Source organism: Capra hircus, chromosome 26, assembly GCF_001704415.2.
Source record: "Capra hircus breed San Clemente chromosome 26, ASM170441v1, whole genome shotgun sequence".
Taxonomy (NCBI): Eukaryota; Metazoa; Chordata; class Mammalia; order Artiodactyla; family Bovidae; genus Capra; species Capra hircus.
In genome coordinates this window covers 27,590,312-27,611,934 of record NC_030833.1, presented here as the reverse complement: position 1 = coordinate 27,611,934, position 21,623 = coordinate 27,590,312, and the positions used below count along the sequence as shown (strand labels likewise).

The 21,623-nt window shown below is 52.9% G+C and overlaps 2 protein-coding genes across 6 annotated transcripts in view; one reads left to right on the top strand and one right to left on the bottom strand.

Moving 5' to 3' along the window:
• NEURL1 (neuralized E3 ubiquitin protein ligase 1) overlaps positions 1–9,530 on the top strand; it is a 74,689-nt gene extending 65,159 nt beyond the window's left edge. For both annotated transcript variants that reach the window (XM_018041612.1, XM_018041613.1), the window contains exons 4-6: positions 3,445–4,134; positions 6,559–6,705; positions 7,201–9,530. In XM_018041612.1, the coding sequence (XP_017897101.1) occupies positions 3,445–4,134; positions 6,559–6,705; positions 7,201–7,439 (1,076 nt within the window). In that variant the 3' untranslated portion in view covers positions 7,440–9,530. The remainder of the gene's footprint in view (positions 1–3,444; positions 4,135–6,558; positions 6,706–7,200) is intronic.
• Positions 10,673–21,623, bottom strand: part of SH3PXD2A (SH3 and PX domains 2A) — a 255,942-nt gene continuing 244,991 nt past the window's right edge. For all 4 annotated transcript variants that reach the window (XM_018041254.1, XM_018041252.1, XM_018041253.1 and 1 more), the window contains one exon: positions 10,673–20,059. In XM_018041254.1, coding sequence (XP_017896743.1) covers positions 18,083–20,059 — 1,977 coding nt within the window. In that variant the 3' untranslated portion in view covers positions 10,673–18,082. The remainder of the gene's footprint in view (positions 20,060–21,623) is intronic.

The following is a 21,623-nucleotide window of genomic DNA, read 5'->3' as shown; positions in this document are numbered from 1 at the left end:
ACATATGGATTTTGGCTACGAAAAAATCCTAAAACACTCTCAGGTTGCATTATAAGAAGTATAAAGGTACTTCTCAGGAGAGGTGTGATGGCCACACTGTGGCTCAAGCTGGTGAGAGTGTATCTGAGTGTATCTGAGAGTGTACTGAGTCTGGAGCTGTACATTATCTAAGAGGTGCGAAGGTGTGTGTGGAATTTGAGTATTCCTCGAGGAGAGATGTCTTCAGTGTGGGACTGAGAGGCAGCCCCAGAGGTAGTAGGTATAAATATAGGAAGGTTATAACTAAACACACCCTGGAAAGTAAACTGTATAAAGAGCAACACATGAGCTGACAAACAGTGTCGGGTGTGTTTACATGTACACGTTTGGGGGTAGTGATCATTTTATTTAGGTTGATACACAGTCTACTCATTTTTAGTATCTAGTACTTTCGTTCAAAAATAGCAATTAATTTGTAAACACTACCAGAATATTATCTAGCTGGTTTGTATTTTAAGAGTGTTATTTTGTGTTTGTGGTGGTGGTAGTGGCTCTTGTATTCATTTTTAAGTGTAGATATGTAAACACAATTGCAGGATTTAAAGCTTTAGCATGACATCTTGTGTACATGAGAGGAGGGATTTGAAGGAAGATGCCTTGGGTGAATGAGTTGGGTGGCAATTGTTAGGTTGAGGGAATTTATTTTCCTATGGGGTACATGATAATGTAAAAAGGAAGCATTTCTCCTAAACTTGGGCGTAGGCAAACTACTAATCAGTGTAGCTTTGTGTAGTATGCTAGTCTAAAAAAGACAATAGGTAATATAATGAAAAAAAAAAGCTTTTATGATGGATTTTGTAAATAGGTTTGTTGTAGGGTAACCTGTCTTCTTGCTGTGATCTTACCACTCAAATGAAGGTAATTTGAATAAATTTTGTGTGGTACAGGATCAATGAACTAATTTTTCCTAAGAGTTCAACAAACAAACAAGAAAGCAACCAGGGAGGTAGATTTCAGTTTAAGAGAAGGAAACGTTTTCTTAAAGACAGAGTAGCTCAGCAATGGCCTGAGTTGCCTGGGAGGGAGTGGGTGTATTCAAGCAGAGGAGGACTCCTGTGGGGGCAGAGAGCAGGAGATTGTACATCCAGCCCCATTCAGGAGTCTGTTTTGAGGGTCTGCTCAGCTCCATGAGCTCTGGCCTGATTGTCCTGAGTGTGTGGGGTGGCGTAGGGTGGAGAGAGCAGTGTGGGGTGTGTATATGTGTGGCCCCCATGACAGCCTTGTTCATGTCAACCCTGGCTGGGCATCTCTGAGCCACTTCTTTCCTCCTTACCCTGCTTCTCCATCCCTTCTCCTCTCTGTCCCCAACCCTCTGGAGTCCCCAAGGGCCAGTCCCTGGAATCCTTGAGGGGTCAAGGGAGCAGGGCTGTTCCCTGGGGTCCAGGTCAGCCCACAGCCCTCCTCAGCCCCCTGTTATTGTCTCCCACGTCTTGCCCTCCTCGCCTCTGCCTCTCCGCAGCCCCCCAGCCTCTCTGCACCATTGCTGTCACAGAGTCAATTCCCTGGAATAATCACATTTTCCGGTTGGCTCCCTCCTCCTTACCAAACACGATGTTGGGAAATCCCGACCAGCCAGGCCTCGAGAGGCTTCTCTAGAGAAGCAGGAGACTTGTGGGGAGGGCCCAGCACCCTCTCCTTGCTGGGGCCCAAACAATACTGTTCCTGAATGGGGCAGAGGAGCTGGGGGAGAGCAAAGATAGGGAGGTGTTAGAGAGCACATCTAGATTCAGCTGGAGCTGAATTCTGGCTTCGCTACCCCTACCAGTCTGTTCCTCCAAGCTTTGCTCCCATGCTGAGCACCCCCGCCATCCTTACTCAGCTCCTGGAGAGAAAGCACAGATCCTCCCTTGGGGAGGCTCAGAGAAAAGCCTCCTGAGAAGGGATTGGTCCATGGTAAGGCCAGCAGTGGTCCCAGCCAAATTTGGGGCCTCCCATGAAAAGGATCCAGTAAACCTATATGGCTTGAAAGTGGAGGGTGTGGAGTTGGGCGGATCACGCTTTAACCCTGGATCTGCAGCTTGGTTGTCACAGAACATCTCTGAGCTTCATCCGTACAAAGGGAACACCTCTGTGAGGTGCTTTCAGGAGGAAATGCAGCAGTAATTCATTGCACCTGATGACTTTTATTACAAATTATAGGACTCCATAAAGCAGACTTAACCAGCCATTAAGAAATTATGGTCTCAGAAACATGGTTATTGGTGTAAAAGGGTATACAGGACACGATAAATAGAAAAATTAGTTTTGAAAAAGGAAATTTGTATAACAGAGTTCTTCACCTGGAGTTAATGGATGCTCTGAAATTATCCACAGAATTTAGGGAGAATGTGCATTTTCCTGAGAAGATAGGTACAAGTTACATTTTCAAAGAGATTTGTTACCTGTAAAAGTTAATAGTTTAAAACTACTGATATTTGTATAGTATGATTCAGTTTTTGTATTAAAAAGAGAAATAACTAAAATATATTCAAAAAAGGCTGGAAACACACATCTAAATATTAATAGTATTTTCTTCCGGATGGCAGGCTGACAGGAGATTCCCTTTTCTCTTTGCTGAATTGTTTATTTATTTATTTATTTATTTTTACAAAATACAGTCTGTATTATGTGTATGAATAAAAAGAGAAAGGGTTTGATTTCCAGTTGTTGGTTTTGAAAGGAGGGCTTGGAAAAATTCACTTAGCTTCTCCACCTCAGTGTCCTTCGGTAGAAACAACATCAAAAGCTAATTTTTGCAAGATGAGACAATTTGTGCAGAGAGGTATTCTGGAGGGGAGGGTTCCCTCTGGGCTCCCAGAGGCATAGAATATCAACATGCATTCAGCAAGTGTTTACTGCTACCTTCTAAGTGCCAGGTGCTATCCTGGCTGCTAGGATAAAGAATCAGGGCCCAGGAGTTATTTTTTTTTAATTGACTTTTATAAGTGTACCATTTAGAAGTAATCGTGTTTTTAGTTTTGGTGTCTTTCCTGCCTGATGATCCTTTGCTTAAGCAAATGCATAGTCTGAGGTCCTGCAGAATGTGTGATGTTCTTGTTCAGTGGCTAAGTCGTGTCATACTCTCTTGAGACCCCCCAGGGACTGTAGCCCGCCAGGTTCCTCTTCCATGGGGATTCTCCAGGCAAGAATACTGGAGTGGGTGGCCATTTCCTTCCCCAGGGTATCTTTCCGTTCCAGGGATCCGACCCAGGGATGCAACCTGTGTCTTGTGCATTGGCAGGCGGATTCCTGACCGCTGAGCTACCAGGGAAGCCCCTGTAAAATGTCCGAGCGTTTTCTTTGCCGTTAGAAACCAGATGCGTCTTACTAGTGCCGGCTTTAACGACTAGCGGGAGGAGACTCACAGGCGATGGGACCCGGGGCTGTGGCCCGCCTGACGGTCGCCCTGTCCCCCTACCCCCGCAGACAGCGAGCTGGTGCTCCCAGACTGCCTGCGCCCGCGCTCCTTCACCGCCCTCCGGCGGCCGTCGCTGCGGCGCGAGGCCGACGAAGCGCGCCTCTCCGTGAGCTTGTGTGACCTCAACGTGCCGGGCTCTGACGGCGACGAGGGCACGCCAGCTGCCGGCTGCCCCATCCCGCAGAACTCGCTCAACTCGCAGCACAGCCGCGCGCTGCCCCCGCAGCTCGACGGCGACCTGCGCTTCCACGCGCTGCGCGCCGGCGCGCACGTCCGCATCCTGGATGAGCAGACGGTGGCGCGCCTGGAGCACGGGCGCGACGAGCGCGCGCTCGTCTTCACCAGCCGGCCGGTGCGTGTGGCTGAGACTATCTTTGTCAAGGTCACGCGCTCGAGCGGCGCGCGGCCCGGCGCGCTGTCCTTAGGCGTCACCACGTGCGACCCCGGCACGCTGAGGCCGGCCGACCTGCCCTTCAGCCCCGAGGCCCTGGTGGACCGCAAGGAGTTCTGGGCCGTGTGCCGCGTGCCCGGGCCCCTGCACAGCGGCGACATCCTCGGCCTTGTGGTCAACGCCGACGGCGAGCTGCACCTCAGCCACAACGGCGCCGCGGCGGGCATGCAGCTGTGTGTGGACGCCTCACAGCCGCTCTGGATGCTCTTCGGCCTGCACGGGTCCATCACACAGATCCGCATCCTTGGTGAGTGCCCCGGCCACGTGCCCTCCTCCCTCGAGGCGCATCCTGAAGCTGGCGCCTCCAGGCCTAGCATCTCGTCTTCCCTGGAGGCAGGGTCTGTCTGGGTAGGGGGGAGCAGCGCCCACCCTGCCCCTTATGGGTTCTAGTCAAAGAGTCACTCTTGCTTAGTCCGTGGTTCTCAGATTTCACCAGATAAACCCTGGGGAGGGGGAGAAAAGCAGGGAACACTGAGTTTCACGCTCAGAACCGGTTTCACCCACATTCCCACATACATAAACAACTCTCATACACATTACCCAGTGGCCATTTAAAAATGGGGGGAAAAAACTGTTTCCACTAGCAATGAACGTTTTGAGGTTCAGTTTCCATTTATCAAAAAAAATGGGAACGAAGACCTCTGCATCTAAGGACGGTTGGGTGTCTAAATAAGATAAAGAGGGCGGTGTGTCAGCAGCCAGGTATCTCAGAAGAGCAGTGCCTGGACTGGGGGCTTTTGGAGAATCCCCGGGCCTTGGAGGAAATGGGGCTGCAGATGTCTGGGCCTTGCTGGCTTTGAATGGACAGAGTTTGAATGGACTGGGTGTCGTGGATTTGTATAAGCCATATTTCGCAGAGCGTTCTGCAGGATACTGGGTGGTGTCCCTCAGTTGTGTCAGATTCTTAAATCCTACCTCCGGAAATTTTGATTCTGTAGATTTCAAATTAGGTCCTGGGCACCTAAAGTTTTTCTTCCTTAGCAAATTTGGTTAGACAAGTTTGGAGACCCCTGGGCCTCACAGCCCCCAGCCTAGACCTCACCCCAGGAGACTTCATAGACATGATAAAGTGTGTATGTGAGTAAGCATGAGTAACACCGTGAGACTGGCGTACTGTGTCTAGGCACTTGTGAGTAAATGCATGTGTATTTGTGTATGCAGTGCTGTTGGTAACTGTGAGAGTGCATGAGAGTTTTGTGAAATCAGGTAAAATCAGTGGAGACTTCCTCCTCTGGAAAAAGACCAAGTGAAGATGGAGTGTAAAGTGAATTGAAAAAAGAATGAAAAGAAATGGGACTAGGGTGCTAAGAAATTAGGATTAAGGGAAGAAAAGTCAGGGAAGAGTGAAAAGAAATCAGGCTAGATAAAAAGACATCAGAAAGGAAAGAAATTGGCTTAAAAATTCAAGGTGGAATAAAAAGAAACCAGGTGTGCAGAAAAAAAAATCAGGCTGAAGTACAAAGATATTTGGCTACAGTCACCAGGAGACACTGCTCCTCAGATAAAGGATATTACATAAAGGCAAGATAGTCTCTTACATCAGCACCATCTAATAATAGTTAAGTAGCTTTTCAGTAAAGCTTCTGTTGCTCAAAGAGGCTTACTAGACTAGAGCAAAGGAGAAGCTTAAAAAACAAACAAAAACCCCAGGACTTAAATGTCCCGAGAGGGAAGTAGGCCAAGGTGGGCATTGAAGATTAATCATTCAGAATTTAATATATGCTAAACAGTGTGCTCCTGAGCTGTTTGGAGAATTGAACATCTTGACTAGCAAAGTGGTGATAGAGGATCCTGACTCTAAAGGAAAAACAAATCAGTAACAATGTATGGAAGGATGATTATTTACTTCATAGAAGAATGCTTTGGTTTGTTGAAGGCCTAAGTGAACTAAGAATGAAAAGATATTTCCTTCACCCTAAAACTACAGCCGATTTCATGCTTCATGGTGAAACATTAGAAACATTATCATTAAAATCAAGAATGTGATGGAGATGCCGTATAGTATCATTCTGAAAATGCTAACCAGTGCAATAAAGCAAGAAAAGCAAATAGGTATAAATTTCTGAAAGAAGGAGATGATAGTTCACTTAAAATGTGTTAACACTACTAAGAGAAATCCTGTGGATAGCTAATAAATATTCTTAGAAACAGTGGCTATTAAATGAATTAGATTGAATAAATTAGACTGAATAACTACTAATAAAAAACATCTCATTGAGCACTTACTTGTGTGTAGGGCATTATGTTAGGGCCTGTGGGAAAGTCACAGGTGAGTCAGGCTTTCTGCTCTCAGGAAGCTCAGGGTTTAAATAGGGAAACATTACAAAGTTACTTTCCTGGGCAAAGAATAAATAATTTCCCAGGCTCTGTGCTTGCTTATTTGCATGCATGGTGTGTATGACTGGTCAGTGCTGGATAGAGATGTGGGGTGGGGGGAGTCAAGGCTGGCTGGAGGAAGGGACTGAGGAGAGCCCCAAGAGACTCCCTGGACAGTTAGCTCTTTAGGGCAAAGGCTCAGTTGGTCTCTGAGCCTAGTGGCTGGGCTGTGTGGTCAGGCTGCACCACCTGTTTCTCTCCTGGGAACGTAATAGAGGATGGAAACTCGAGCTTTCCCCCAGTGGGCCTCTGAGTGTCTAGGTCCCACCTTCCTTCCTTCCCTTCCTTTCTGCAGGCTCTACCATCCTGGCAGAGCGGGGCATCCCATCGCTCCCCTGCTCCCCCGCCTCCACACCGACCTCCCCCAGCACCCTGGGCATCCGCCTCTCTGACCCCTCGCTCGGCACCTGCAGCTCTGGCCCTCTGGGGAGCTCTGCTGGAGGTAAGTAGGCTGGCCCCTTTGGTTCCATGTGACCGTGTCAGCCCTTCCACCCCGAGGGACCTGCCCTCCACCCTGGCTGAGGCAGGTCTGCAGACGGGGCCCTGGAGGAGCTGGAGATGGGCCCAGTGAACCCAGGTTGAGTGGTGATTCCTGAGCTGGATCCTGTCCTGTCCCTTAGCTGGATGGCTTTCTCCAGAGGACTTCTTGAGCACAAAGAACCCCAGAGAGTAGCTCAGTGGGGCCTCCCCCAGTGGGTTTTGGGCCTCCATCCTTCCTGCCTCTTCTCATTGCTTCACGGACACCCTGGCCCCTGGTCTGGGCACAGAGGGGTCGGAAGTGGGGCTGTCCAGAGTGCATCCTTTTTCTTCTTGTGTCCAGGAGGTGGGTGGCAAGGTAGACAGGCTGATCCCGATCCATGGAGGAGAGGCCAGGGCTTTCTTCATGAACCTGGGACCAGGTTCGTGCCTCCCCCTCACTGCTGTCCCGTGTCCCCAGGGACAGCCCCCAACTCACCAGTGAGTCTGCCCGAATCACCAGTGACCCCAGGCGGGGGCCCGTGGAGCGATGAGTGCACCATCTGCTATGAGCACGCGGTGGACACGGTCATCTACACGTGTGGCCATATGTGCCTCTGCTATGCCTGTGGCCTGCGCCTCAAGAAGGCTCTGCACGCCTGCTGCCCCATCTGCCGCCGGCCCATCAAGGACATCATCAAGACCTACCGCAGCTCCTAGCCATCACGGACCCACCCAGTCCCCAGCTTCCTCCGACTCCGGCCCGGCTCCAGCTGAGGCGCAAGTCAGCAGGGCCCCTTCTCTACTTCCTCATTTTGGAAATTCTTTCCCCTTCTCATTAAACTTGGGAAACAGCCCCTGAGGTCTGGGGAGGAAGGGGTGTCAGGCTGGGAGATGGGGGCAGAAGCAAGTTGCAGCTCTTCCCTGCAGGCTGAGGGGCTAAAGCAGGGGGGGTCTTAGCCTGTCCTGGTCCTTTCCTGCCTGGGGTAGATTCCCAGGAGGTCTCTTTAGCCTATGTGGCACCTTTGTGAACATTAGAAAGTGTGTCCCATCCTCTGGGCAGATGCGTCCCTGAGCCCAGACACGCGGCCTCGCTAGTGGAGTGTGGACCTGGATTTCAGCCTCCGTTTTCTCCCTCAGCCAGCTGCCCTTGAGCAGTGCACAGCCTGGGCTGCTGCCCTGCTCTCACCTTCCCCCACTGTCTCCTTCCTTCTTTCCCTGCCCCTTGGGCCTGGCAGCCAAGGGTGAGACTGCCAGTGGATCCCTCTCATCCCAGGAGGGCTGCCGCCTCTGTGCTGTGCCTGTCTTCCACTCACCTTGTATGGGTGGACAGACAGGCCACAGAAGCCTCTGGTTTCTGGGTTGCTAGCCCCCTGACCTGGTTGAGGCATGGAGGGCCCCTTCCTGGTCATGGCCTATTTGCCTCAGTGGGCTCGGGGATGCTCTTGCTTGGGGGCGGCCCCTTGGCGTGGGCTGGAGAGCAGGGTAGGTCTTCTGTCAGGCTTTAGCATCCCTGGGAGAGGCCAGGATCCTGGGTTGGGAGTAGAGGACTTCCTGGAGTAAGAATGGCTTTTTTTTTTTCCCCCCTGTATTTTTATTTATTTATTTATTGGGTTTGTAGGGGTTAGTTTGGGCAGGGGGAGTGAATTGCCACCCCCCAGACTCCTATAAAGGCTGCCCTAGTAGATGGAGTGCCTGGTTGGAGGGCCAGCAGAGGTTGTCATCACTTAAACTCTGCCCTAAACTCCAGCACACGAGTCCATAGCCATCTCTGCTTGCCATGAAATAGGACTCCATAAAAAGGGGCCGAGTCGGGACGCCTTCTGGCAACTTGTGTCCACTTTCTAGAGAGGGCAGCAGAGCCTCTGCAGTGCCCTGGGACTAGCAGATCACCCGGAGCCACAGAATGCCCTTCTTCTTGGGCTGGAGCCTGGGTATCGTAACTGGCTCATACACATCGGGAGGCCCGAGTTCCCCACTCTGTAAGGACATGGAAAGGTCTGGGCAGGTTGGGGGAGGGAAGGCCAGCTGGTCTCGTCATTGTAGGCACTCTCTCCCCCAGGAGAGAGAAGGGATGGGTCCCAGCACCTCCAGTTTCTTGGCCCTGATTTTGGAGTGGGGGAGGACCCCGGGCTGCTCTTAGGTTATAGTCATCTCAGCCCTGCACACCTGTCCTGGTAGGCCATGGGCTGGGGCCGCCTCTCGGAGTCCTGGCAAGTCTCCCTGAGCCTCCAGCCCTCTGTCCCCTCAGATGGCTTTTTTACACCCAGTGGAGACTGCTTTGTTATGTGGCCTGCAGAGCATGGGATTCTAGACCTGGCCACTGACCAGCTGTGTGGTCTTGGCCAGGTCACAGTCGCTCTGGGTCTCAGCTGCCACCTCTGTAAAATGATTGTTGCGGGTGTGGGAAGACTTTTTTGTGACTCTCAGGGGGTTCTTTGGTGGTGGCTGCTATGGGGTGGGGTGGTGGGAAGCACAGGGAGGGGGGTCACGATGCCAGGCTGGCCCTGTGTGTACCTGCCTTGCAGGGCACCTTTGGGAAGTCACCATTCTGCCATGGGTCTCTGCTCCCTACTGACCCCATAGACCTCTTCTGTGGGAGTGGGGTGAGATGGGGCTGGTGGTGGCCCCAAGCAGTCAGGGCGCCCATCCCAGAGGCAAGGGAAGTTCCTAAGTGCAGGGGCTGCGTGGCCTGAGGGTCAGGGAGAAAAAGCCATCCATCCCATTGTCTCTGTTAGTGTGAAGGTAGCTGTTGCCTCCTTTGTGAGCTTGGATCACCGTGATTGTGAATAAAGGTGATTTCGTACCAGCCTGAGGGCTGTGCTGTGCAGTATGGAGGGCTGGGGAGGGAGGAAGGGCGGGCTGGTGTGTGTGTGGCGGGGGCGGGTGGTGATGGTGATGGAGGTGTGGAGGAAGAGGGCCAGGTGTCCTGCTTCGGAGGGGAGCCAACAATCAGAAAAGACTCCCTGGAGACAGCCGGGGAGGGGGAGGTGGCTGGAGCATGGTCTGGGGCTTGTACAACAGAGGCCAGAATGCCAGGCGAGCCTCGCTGTAAGCCGAAAAGGAGAAGCCACTGCCCTTCCGTGACTGCAGGTCTCTGGATCTGTCAAGAGCAGGAGCTGCAGAAGTCCATGAAGCTCTGAAAGGCTGAGCTGGATCTGAACCTGTGTGTAACCTTTGTAGAGGGGTGGCGCCACCTAGGGGCTAAAGGGAGGATGGCAGGGGCTGTGCTGAGCTCCCCAGAACTGAGCCTGCCCATCCTTTCCCCCAAGCCCAGACTTCTTGCCTCTGGCTGGGAGTTCAGCTGCGTGCCCACTGGTGGGTGCAGAGGCTAATGCCAAATGAGTGGCACAGCTAGTTAGAAAGGGAGGCCTCTGGCTAGGGACCTTTGGAAAAATTTCCCAAGTGGGCTGAGTACATCTAGGTGGCTGTGAAAGCTGGAGTGCCAGAGCGGGTCCAGGCATGATGTAGGGACCTAGCTCATTTGGCAGCCTGAGCCTCAGAGGAGCACGGGATGCTTGCCTTCCTGCCCTCTCTCCTGGGAGGATGCTCTGGCTGGCCAGCCTCTGCCTGGCCTTGAACGGCCATGGGCCACTTCCTACACCAGGACTGCTCAGCCCTGCTTACTGAAGTCCAGCAAAAGTAGGGGAGGGTCAGGGGCTCCAAGCTGAGGAGCCATGGAAACCCACTGGCTGTGGTCTTGGTGGCGCCAAGGTCTGTACCTCTAAAAGCCTGGGCCACTGGCCAGAAAGCCTTCCAAAGGCGGGGGAAGGCTGGGGAGCTTGAGCATGCTTCCCACCAGCAAGGGTGGGAGCTTACATGTTTCCCCCACCCCTCCAGTGTCCTCAGCGGGCCCGGACCCTGAAGTTCATGCCTCATTTGGGCCTAATGTGACTTTTGCCACTCAGCTGTATGTTTTTTCTGGTGGCAGGGAGAATCAGGAGGTGATTCTGTTCAGTTAAAAAGGCAAAAACTTTATTTAGTTTTTGGGGAAATACAAGATGCATGTAAACATAAAATACAAAACAAAACAACCCAAATCTTACAGTCTAGAAGCATGCCAAGACAGAATATTCTCTGCAGACCGAAGAGTCCCGTCAGAATGATAAAGGACACCTGGAAAGTGGCAGGTCAAGGGGCTGGGTCCTTTCCCCAAGGACACTGCATTTTTCTGATGAGAACAACTGAAAAAAAAAACCCACTATTAAAAATATTAGGAACATGGAGACAGTTTAGCACCACCATTGAGCCTGGAAATTTTTTTAGCACTCAAACTGCACTGAATTCAATATCCTTTTCTTCAGTTTCTCTGAGGGGAGAAAGGGGAATGATCTCCTTCAGCCCCACAGGTCCCACTAGGAGCTGGGAGAGGTTGCGTGGACACTGTGAGGAACGCCCCAAAGACATCCAGCTAGCTTACATGCAACCATGCAGTCCACAAACCCATGCTTCACAAACCTGCCACTCACACCCGCCTGGTTCAGAAGTCGCCTTCCTGCAGATTTCCTATAAACTGACAGTGAAACCCTTTTCCCATCCTGTGTCCTGGATTTAAAGAAAACCTGTTACAGAGACCAAGTTGCAGATCCAAGAATGGAGGCTCTGTTTACCTTTCTGTCTCTGAAATGCTCAAGAGCAGTATCCCTTGCTCACAGGCTACTAACATGATGACTGCATTGCACCATCTTCTGAGTCACACTAGTGAGGCAGGCTCAGCAAACTGAAACACCATAGACATCGTTAGGTACTCAAGAATAACTGGCCTCAACAGAAGAGCAAATGAGGTTGCCCTCCTCCCACATATGCTGGATGGTGTCTGGACCCTGAGGTTTCAGTCTGGGGATGGTGGGTCCCTACTGCATGAACCATTCTGCTTACTGGTCTCTGGTTCAAGTAATTTGAGAGGCCAGTTCTGGATTGGACAAAGACAGGTGGGCAAAACCAGCTTGGAAACTAAGAGATGGAGGAATGTTCTCCAAAGACTGGTTTGTTGCTGGCAACTTTGGCTTTCTACAAAGTAAATCAGTGACCGTTGAGAACATGCTGGCGACCCAGCTTGTGGTCCAGCAACTAGCAGTTTTTCCGGTCAGCTTCTTATACAGCCAAATCTTGAGACTTTCCCAGCCTATTCTGGCTGGGCCCTTGGGTGTTGAATCGTTTCCTCCCTACTGGCTCGCTTCTTTCTGAAACACTCAGAATTCATTTCTTCCTTCTTTCTAATAAAGACAAAACTCCAGACTCTAAATCCTGACTCAACCTCCTCACTCCTTTCCCTTTCTGCCTAGCAGACATCCTCTTCTGGGAGTCGCCTTCCCGGGGAAGGGATGGAAAACCCCAGCCACCCCAGTCTCTCACACATTCATCTCGCCAACGTGCCTCTCACTTACTTCCAACATGCTCGATCCATACTTTTGCTTTAAAACGATAATTCTTTCTTTCTCTTTCTTGCCTCCTGAGGTCCAGCCCATTAGCCAGGATGGAAATGAGAGCAAAGGAGGGACCTTCATCACAGGGACCTATTCTCTAAGGCCACTAAGTTCTGAGATGGGAGAGGAAGCTGATTGTCAAGTGCAAACTCAAGATTAGAAAGATAGGATTGGGGAAGGCGGGGATAGCATGGTAAAACCAACTTTACATGCAGGTTGGGATCAAGGCCCAGGAAGGCAAAGCCCTCCACCCAGTCTATAAGCACCAATGCGCCCAACTTCCGGCCTGAGGACCCAGGTGCACAGGACAAAACGGGGAGGGACTTTATTATCAGTGGGGCCGTTCCTCCTGAAATGAAGCTATAGGTCATGACCCTGTTCTGTCACTGGCTGTGATCACGGAACTTGAGAACCAGAGGCCACCCCCAGCCAGAGACTGGGGGCAAGACCCCGTGAAGTGTTCAGCTGGGGCTGGCAGTCTAGATCAGGGGTGATGTGCCTACACAGGCAGGTGATAGAATTCTCACCCCGACCAGCCTGACCCACCCTCAGCCACACAAGAACTGAGGGCAAGCAGCTCGCAGGACACGGGGGTTCCCGCAGTGGTGACATGCACGGCAGAGGCTGGGAGGCAGCCTGCTAGACACGTGTTTGCAGGTGGTGGCCCTGTCTGAACCCCTCGGCACTTCCACACCCAGCGGCGCCTCCTTTCCACGTCTTCATTTTGGAGCCCGGGACAATGGCCTAGGCTGCTTCTGCTAGATCTGTTAATGCCAGTGTGAAGTTTCCAACTAAATAATAAAATAATTACCAAAAAAAAAAAAAAAGACACATTGCACTCTCCAGCCAGAATTATGTGTGTGAATAACACATACACTTGCTGCCAGAAGCTGTGAGTCCCGTGGGGCCTGCCCAATGCCAAGGACTTGTTCAATGGAGACAGCTTGCCCAGTATCTCTTTCCTCTAACCCCATGTTATTTAGTTCAAGTGGGAAATGACCAACACTCGCACATATGCATTCTCATGTGTGCACGTGCACACGCACGCACACACACACACACCCCCACACACACCACATGCACAATGCACTTACTCAGCAACACACAGCCCTCAAAAAAGTGAGGGAATCTTAATTCTTTAGCAATGTGGATGGTTCTCTTTCCAGGCACTGCATCGTCTCGAAAATTGGACCTATAGACGTATCCACTCCAAGGAGACACACCCACCCATAGGGGCACAGTCCCACTCTGGGCACCAGATCCATATTTGTACAGAAATTCATCAAATGGGTTGGAGCAGCAAGTGTACAGTACTGGAGGGGGAAGGGATGAGCCAGCGAGGTTGCACCTGTCACCCTGAGGGGCAGAGCTCCCAGGGCTTGGACCCAGAGACTTCCCATCCTGCCCTCTCTACCAGCACCTGGGTAGGAGGTGGCAGCTTGGTACCTGTTGGGGGAAGTTATGTCCGCAGGGACCTCCGCAGGCTTCTCCAACACATTTTTTTGAGATCTTCTGGGGACTGTTGGGGTGTTGAGCAGAGGCAGGATCACGCCTCACTCGGGCTGAAGTCATTGAGATGAATGGGTGGCCCCGGCTCAGCGCCAGGCCCAGCTGCAGACTTGTGGGAACTGGTGTCACCGGAGGATGCTAGGCTCAAGGCACCCACATACCCCCCTGAAGGATTTGGTTACACTGAGGGTTCCTGCTCATAAAACTGAACTTGAGGTTACATAGTTTTAGAAAAACTCAAACATACATCAAAAGGATCATGGCCCAAACATCAAGAGATTGGGGTGAGAGAGGGCTGCTGAGGGTGATTTTTAGGACAGGTCTTTCTGAGCAGCTGGCTGAAAAAGAACGGAAATGAAAACAAGGAGCGGTTCCTGGAGGTCCTTGCTGTGCGCCGAGGGCTGGGGCCCTGGGAGGCCGAGTGCCCCATGCCACTTCCCTGAATCCCTTTCTTCTGGGTGGACAACACCCAGCAGAAGGGGCTGCCCTCTGGCAGAGACCCCTGCCATCTTGCCAGGGAAGGGGGAGGAGGGATAAAAAAATATCTATACCCAGGTCACCTGTTGGCTCCATTGCTGACTCCTTCCAAGAGCCCCACCTCCCCTAGCAACACATGGGGCTGCTGGCCCTCCCCGGCACTGTCCTACAAGCCCCGGCACCCCTCTTGACAATATTGCACTTTTCCTGTCTCTCAGATTGTTTTCATTTTCGATTGAGAATGCAAAGTATTTGGAGGGGGAGGGGAAGTGAGTAACCTTATAAAATTATATATTAGTTAAATACAAAAAACAGGAAAAGTAGGGGTTATTTTTTCTTTTTTTTCCTTAAAAACAAAACAAAGAACTACCAAACCAAGGTCTAAACTTAAATAGTTCTACACCTATTCTGCAAATACTAGTAATATGAAAATAATGCTTGACCGAAATTCCCTTGTCTTTTTTTTTTTTTTCCTTAGATGATAAAAGTAGTAACATGCCTTGCTGAGGAAAGCAATGGATATAAAATGCCTGTAAAATATGCTGCTCTAACATCTGAAAGTGATTAAAACGATTCTATATAATGCCTTCGTCAAGATGGAGAACAGTGGAGGAAGAAAGAGGGGCCTATGGGGCCAGGCTTGGGGGTGGAGGGGGCCGAGGGCTGGCGAGGGGGCCCGGTCACAGCTGGCACACCTGCAGTTCAGGTTGTCCCTTCCACGCCCTCTTGCTGCCCTTGGGGTCCCTTGCCCTAGTGGGAATAGCATGGTGGGTGCCAGAGATCCCAGCCAGGCCCCTGTTACAAAGTGGGAGAGAGATGAAGACATCTTTTTCCCTTGTGATTAAGTCTTTAAACTGAAAGAAAAAAGCACCAAAGGATGCGTCTTCAGGCATTATATAAACCTCAATAATGACCTCAGAAGGGCTCATTATGATTAAAGTTGCAGTATACAGCAATACAACGTCATTTCACATTTTCAATTGCAACTAATGGAAAACTAGGTTTGGACACTGCTGAGATTTCTTTTTTTTTCCTTTTTTAGTCCGATCTGGTTTTCCTCCAGATGGGTCAGAGCCCCAGGCCCCTTCCCTCCTCTACCTGCTGCCAGCAGTACCCTCCAACATCACAAAGCAGCTCAGTAGCTCTAGGGAAAAGCCCTCTTGCCCTGGGCAGGGCTAGGAGTCCAGGGGCGCAAGCCCTGGCATCCCCTGGCCACGACTGAGAGGGACTGGCATGCACCCTTCTTGCTTCAAGTATTAATATTTTCTTTGGGTTTGCAGGGTTTGTGCTGTGCTGTGAGTCGGGGTGATGGCGAGGGGCAAGGGGTGAAGATGGGGCATGGCAATCCCTGTTCACTGCCCAAATCTACATGCTGTCACTAGGTGGCAGCACTCTCCACTTTTCCTGGATGCCTGAGCAACCCCCAGCCATCCTTGGGGCTGGATGTCCCAATGTAAACATGATGACCACACTATAAACTCTAACGGGGGTGGGGAGGTCTGCCGTTAACTATATGATTTTCGGAAAGCTAATTCCTGTCTTTGGGCTGCAGTTAACAGGAGGGTATGGCATGAAGTGATCCTGAAGGTCACTTATAAATGGCTCTATTACTTAAGAGCACTGGAGATTAAGGAGAGGGGGTCCTTGGCAGGTCTAGGAGAGCCCCACAGGGCAGTACAGTGGAAGAGGAAGGGCAGGGAAAGGCAGGCTCTAGGGAGCACTGTGCTCCAGTCCAACTGAGATGCTCTGTGCTTGGCAGATGGGTCCTGCACTCCTTCCTGGCCTGGCTGGCATTGAACTGGCTCAGTGCAGACATTGAGGAGTGAAGCCGCTTGAGCCCTCCCCCTGGAAGATAGCTACGTGGAAGGTCCTTTAACCCGACAGTCACTCTACTTTTAAATTTTATTTTAAATAATCATAAATTACTTTTTTTCTTTTAATAAATATGTGCTGCTTAAAAATGAGAAAAGTATATACTGCATCTTTAAGTAATGCACTTTGCTCTCTGGGTTTCTTTCCATTCCACCTTATTAAAGTGCATTAATTAAAAAATAATGAACCACTTCTTTATCATTATTGTTCAAATAAGTCCAAATAATATTAATATAAAGACACTACAATACTACCATTAGTACTGCAATCTAGCAGATAACTCAACATCCTGCTCTATTTAATACTGTCCAGCAGAAGAAAATAACTAATTTTAATTTTAAACAAACAAAAGGAAGCAAAATCTCACCACGGCCCTTTCAACAAAGAACGGGAGCAGTTTGCTAGAGCTGCCAGGCATCAGTGTATGGTGAGGAAGGGGGAGGGGGGGTAGCTGGGGGCTGAGGGCACGAGGCACAGGCCCCGGGCTGTTTTTGCCAGCAACATACACTGCCTGGGTGGGGAGCAAGGGCGGAGGGAGGGCCTTTCCTCCTCGGTCCAGGATCTGGCAGCTAAATCAGTGGCTGTGAAGCCTGATTTGTCCACAATCAAAGGCACGTGTGGAAATCTACTTCCAGCAAAGAATGAGTCCTCAGGGAGGCCAGTGTGGTCTCTGAAACGTCAACTGAAAGATACCACCCAGAGCTGAGAGGGACTTCACGTTCTCCCTTCTCGCTTCACAGGGGCACTGCCCCTGGGGAAGCCCGGGTTGGCTCCGGGCCCAGGAATCTTCGTCTTCTCGGGCATTGCTTGCAGGCCACGGGATGGCTGGTGGTGTCTGCCCAGCAGGATCCCCTCAGCCCAGGGTGGGGCGACCGCTGCTTCTCCACTGCCTACTTGTGACGCTTTGGGCCCTGCCTGGGCCAGAGAATGTACGCTGTTCTCCTGAATGCCACCCTCCTCCCTGGGGAGGGTCCTGCCCTGCCGAGGTGGCGCAAGAACCGAGAGAGCAGCATCTTTGCTTCGCCACGTCCGGAGCTGGGGCTTCTCCCACCTGAAATCCCTCTGGCCAGCGCCGGTGCCGTCCACACAGTGGAAACCAAATGAAGCGACTTCGGCTTGTGGAGAGGAAGAATACAAAGCACAAACCAACCAACCTCCCCACAAGAGTACGACAGAAACGCCACCTTCTCCCCGTCCTGTCCCATGAGGCTAACTGCCCTTGGGCCCCCAAATAACCCCTAAAATAAGACCAAAAACCCAAGGCCTGACATAGAAGCCCCAAAGCAACACACCTCTCCCAAAACATGCAAAGGAATTGCCCACCCAGAAATACCCAAAAGAAAGTCTGTAGACTGATGAGACTGACGGCTCCGCCCGCCCTCTGTGAGCTCTGGAGCTGGTGGTCCTCCATGGCATGCCCTGGGCAGGTGGGCACTCTTCCCAAGGCCAGCGGCAGTGACGGCTAAGAAAGGGGATCCTTGCTGGCACCTGGGCAACTGCCTTTTCTTCCGCAGACATGGACGGAAGCCCGGCCCAGGGACAGCCTGAGCTCACAAGAGATGTCTCCAAGCCCCAGGGCCAGTGGTGTCTCCCACCACACCCACCTGTGGCGGGTGGTGGTCCCTGGGAAACCAGGATAATTCACAAATACAGGTTAGGACGATACAAGGGCCACTCTGGAGGCCAAGCTAACAGCCACTGAGACCAGGCTAGGCAGGGGCAGGGCACGCGAAGCCCCTACAACCACATCTTTTCCAGATTGGCAGCCAAGGCACAGATCGGGTTTCCCACAGGGCCTGTCCCAAATGGTGCCGAGTCCATCAGCAAAGTCCCCAGCGTGCACGCTTGAGGCTCAGCTTTCTCGCCCCTGACCCCAGGCCTAGGGCACCCCTGCCCATTCCCCTTCCCTGCTCAGTGTGGGTCCCTGCCAGGCCCCACCTTCTAGCTGGGGTCTTTGAGGCCACACATTCTGCAGGCTTCATGTTGTCCTCCCCACCCCCTCCCATTTCCCCTTTCCCTTCTGTCTTATTCCGGCTCACCCACACCAAGGCTGGAAAGACCCACGCCCCCCCAGCCCCATTAGTTCTTTTTCTCCAGGTAGTTGGAGGGCACCCAGCCTTTGAAGGGCTTCACCCCGTCCAGGATCTGACAGTACCACCAGCCGTTGGGGTTCCTCTCCAGGACCTCCATGGACACGCCCTCTTGGAAGCCCGCCGTCTCGTCATCCCCTTCATAGTCCGCGATCGAGACGTACACATCTTTGAGGTTGTTGTGGATGAACTGGGACTTCTCAATGGGCTTGGGGCGCACGGGGGACACGGGGATGCCATTGCGCTGAGTGGGCAGCAGGGGGGGCTCCGAGCCCTGGCTGGCAGCACGTTCAGCCAGGCGGCCCTTGGCCTCTGTGGCTGCCAAGCGGGCGGCGCTGAAGGAGGAGTTCCGGCGGACGCCTCGGAGGCTGTCGGTGGCTGTGAGCGACTCGTTCCTCCTCAGGGCACAGGACAGGTTGCTGTCCTTGGGTGGCGGGGACACGAACACCGACTGGGGCCTGACGGCCACCTGCCGCACGCCGTTCCTCATCTTCACCGCCCCGGCGCCCGAGGTCTTGACGAAGCCCCCGGGCGGCTTGGAGGGGATGGGCGGCGTGGCCCTCTTGCTCTGGTTGACGGTGTTGAGCGCTTGGACACGCTTCTCGATCTTTTCCAGGCTGTCTGACTTGCCCTCGTTCTGCTTGCTCTTGGGGGCCACTGTGTCCGTCTCTTTGACAGGCGGGTCGGATGGCTCTTTCTCGCCGCCGAGCACCAGGTAGTGGGCGGGGGCCCAGCCCTCCAGCTCCCCAAACCTCACGTACCACCAGCCGCTTTCCAGCTTTTCAAGCACCTGTACCTCCACGCCCGCGGGGAAGCTGATCTCCGAGTCCTGGACCTTCTGGTAGGCACTGCATGTGGTGTAGGAGGTGGCCTGCCCTTCCCGCCCCCTCTTGGTGGGACAGGGGGGCGAGGCAGCAGGGAGGGTGATGAGGTCGGCCGAGCCTCTCCTGGACCCCTCGCTGGGACCCTCGAAGGCCGTCTGGGGGGGCAGCTCGGAATCCTCGCTCTTGGAGCCCTTGAGGCCGCCCCGGAGCTGGCCCGTGGGCCGCAGCTGGCGCCGTAAAGTGCTGATGTCCATCCTCTCTTGACTCTGGGACTCTGCGCGGTTCAGGAACGGCTTGGGCCGCACCGACGGCTTGGCCCGGGCACATGAGGTCAGCCCAACCTTTGGGTCGGCATCCTTCTTCGCGCCGACCTTGGGAGTGCCACGGATGCCCGCGTCCGAGGCGGAACGGGGCTTCAGGTCCCCGCTGTTCTTGGACAAGGATGAGGAGGAGGAGGAGGAGGAGGAGGAGCAGGTGGTGTTGATGGTGATGGACGAGGAAAAGGAGGCCGAGGAGTGGTTCTTCCCCAGTTCTGCCTGGGCGTTCTTCTCTGCCTTGAGCTTCAGAAGCGAGGATGATTTGGGGGAGTCCGATTTGGGGGAATTTTTCCTGGCAAGGGACAGCGGGGAGCCCCCTGGGGAGTCGCTGTCTCGGGAGGAGCGTCTGGCTGACAGGCTGTCCTCTACACATGGCCGGAAGCCCTCGTTCTCGTAGATGGTCTCCTCCTCCAGGGCCACGTCCTCTGTGGATCCGCCCACCTTGAAGCGGGCGCGCTGCAGTGAGGAGGCGGGCGAGGGCCTGCGGGGCTGGGTGGGCCGCCTGTCTCCTGAGCCACTGTCCTCTGTGGGCTCTTCGCTCAGCTCCGGCTCTGAGTCGAAGCCAAAGGCAGGGATGTCGTACTCGGGCTCCTCGTACTTGAGCCTCAGAGGGGAGTCCTGGCTCTCGCTGGGACCAGCTGGACCCTCGTCGGCCTCCTTGGGCTTGCTGGGTGGCGCTGGCGGGGGCACCTTGGGCCGTGTCAGAGTGCTCGTGCGGCGGCTCAGGTTGGGCTTCTTGCGCTTATCGATGTAGGACGCGGGGGCCCAGCCCTCCTTCTCACCAATCTGCACGTACCACCAGCCACCTGAGTTCTTGTCGATGACCTGGGGGAAGGGGCAGGCAGGCCAGTGAGCTGGGGGACTCGCTGGCGCCTGACCGTGTGTGGGCTAGGCCCTGACACTAGGCTCTAGAAGACAGTATCTCCACTTCCTGGACAAGCTAACACCACTAAGTGGCGCAGGACCCAACGTAGGAAGTGATGGGCTGGCATTCAAACCCAGGTCTCTGTCATCTGCAGGGTGGGGGATTCCCTTTCTCCAAAGCCCCCACCCCTGTTCTTCCAAGTCTCCATCAACACCCTGGTGGAGCTGGCCTCCTGCACAGACCCTCACTTCCCTTCCTGCTGAGCCGCTATGCTTAGAAGATGCCCTGTTCTCAGTCCCTACAAAACCCCACTAGCCAGGGACCCATCTGTATAGAAGATTGCCACTGGACTACTCCCATCCCCCAATTGCCCGTGCATTTCTGGCCCTCCCTTGGGGTCCCTGGAAAGGGTCTCTCAGGGCAGAAGAGAACAGGAGGGTGCAGGTGAGTGGAACTCAAAGTTAAAGCCTGAGACCAGATCTCCCTGGTTTCCCCACTGCACATGGTCATTTCACACTACTGAAATCCCACCACTGAGGAGATCTCTGAGTTGGTTTCCCATGGGAAGGTTGGGGCTCTCAGTCATTCCCACATGAGTATAAACTCACTCAAGAAGCTTGTTTTTAAACTGCTACTTGAGACTGGAGAAAGGCCAGGAGTGTGCTTGCCGGCTGTACCAAGGGCTTTCCATGTGTGCAGGCTCCGCATTCCAGGATACAGGGGCCAGCTGCACTCATTTTCTGTAAGGGCACTGAGCATCCCAGGATCTGGGTCTTGGAACCAACCCCCCATGGATCCTGAGGGACAGCTGTAATTTTGAACTGTGGAACACTCCTGGAAGAAGGGTCCCAGGGAGAAGGAGGGAGGCTTGAGAGCACTGGCTGTAGGGGAAGAGGGGCAAGCGAGGAAGGAGGAGAGAGTCCTTCTGAGGCCAGCTCTCGGCAAACCCTGCCCTGCCTTGGGTCCTACATTTCATCCCTCGCTCTGCCCACTCCACACTCAAAATGCCTGCTTGTGTAGATCCTAAGAATGTCAATTCTCTTACACCATGAACTCTGCAGGCTCTTCTGGAAGCACAGGCACCACTGAGAGGATGATTTCTCTTGGAAATTTAGTTCTAAGTTCTAGGCATGTGATTTAAAACATCCACTTTGGGGATATCACCTCCTCAATAGGTAGAGACTGCCCAATTACTCTTCTGATGGTTTTACAGGAAGTATTGGATTTAACTCCATTACTACACAGAGCCACCCAAGAGAAATGGCTGAGTCACGGATCTTCTCTGGCCCCTGGAATGCCACGTGTAGCGCTGGCCACAGAGCGGGGTCTCAGATATGCTAGGAGATGGGCTGGGAGGGAGCAGGAAAGGGCCTATGACCCATCTCTAGAGAGAATTCATCAAAACCTGGGGGAACAAATGCTAGAGGATGGACTGGGAGGGAGCAGGACAGGGCCTACGACATGTCTGCAGACAGAGCTCATTAACACCTGGGAGATAAGTGCCTAAATCAAAGCTCAGAGGTG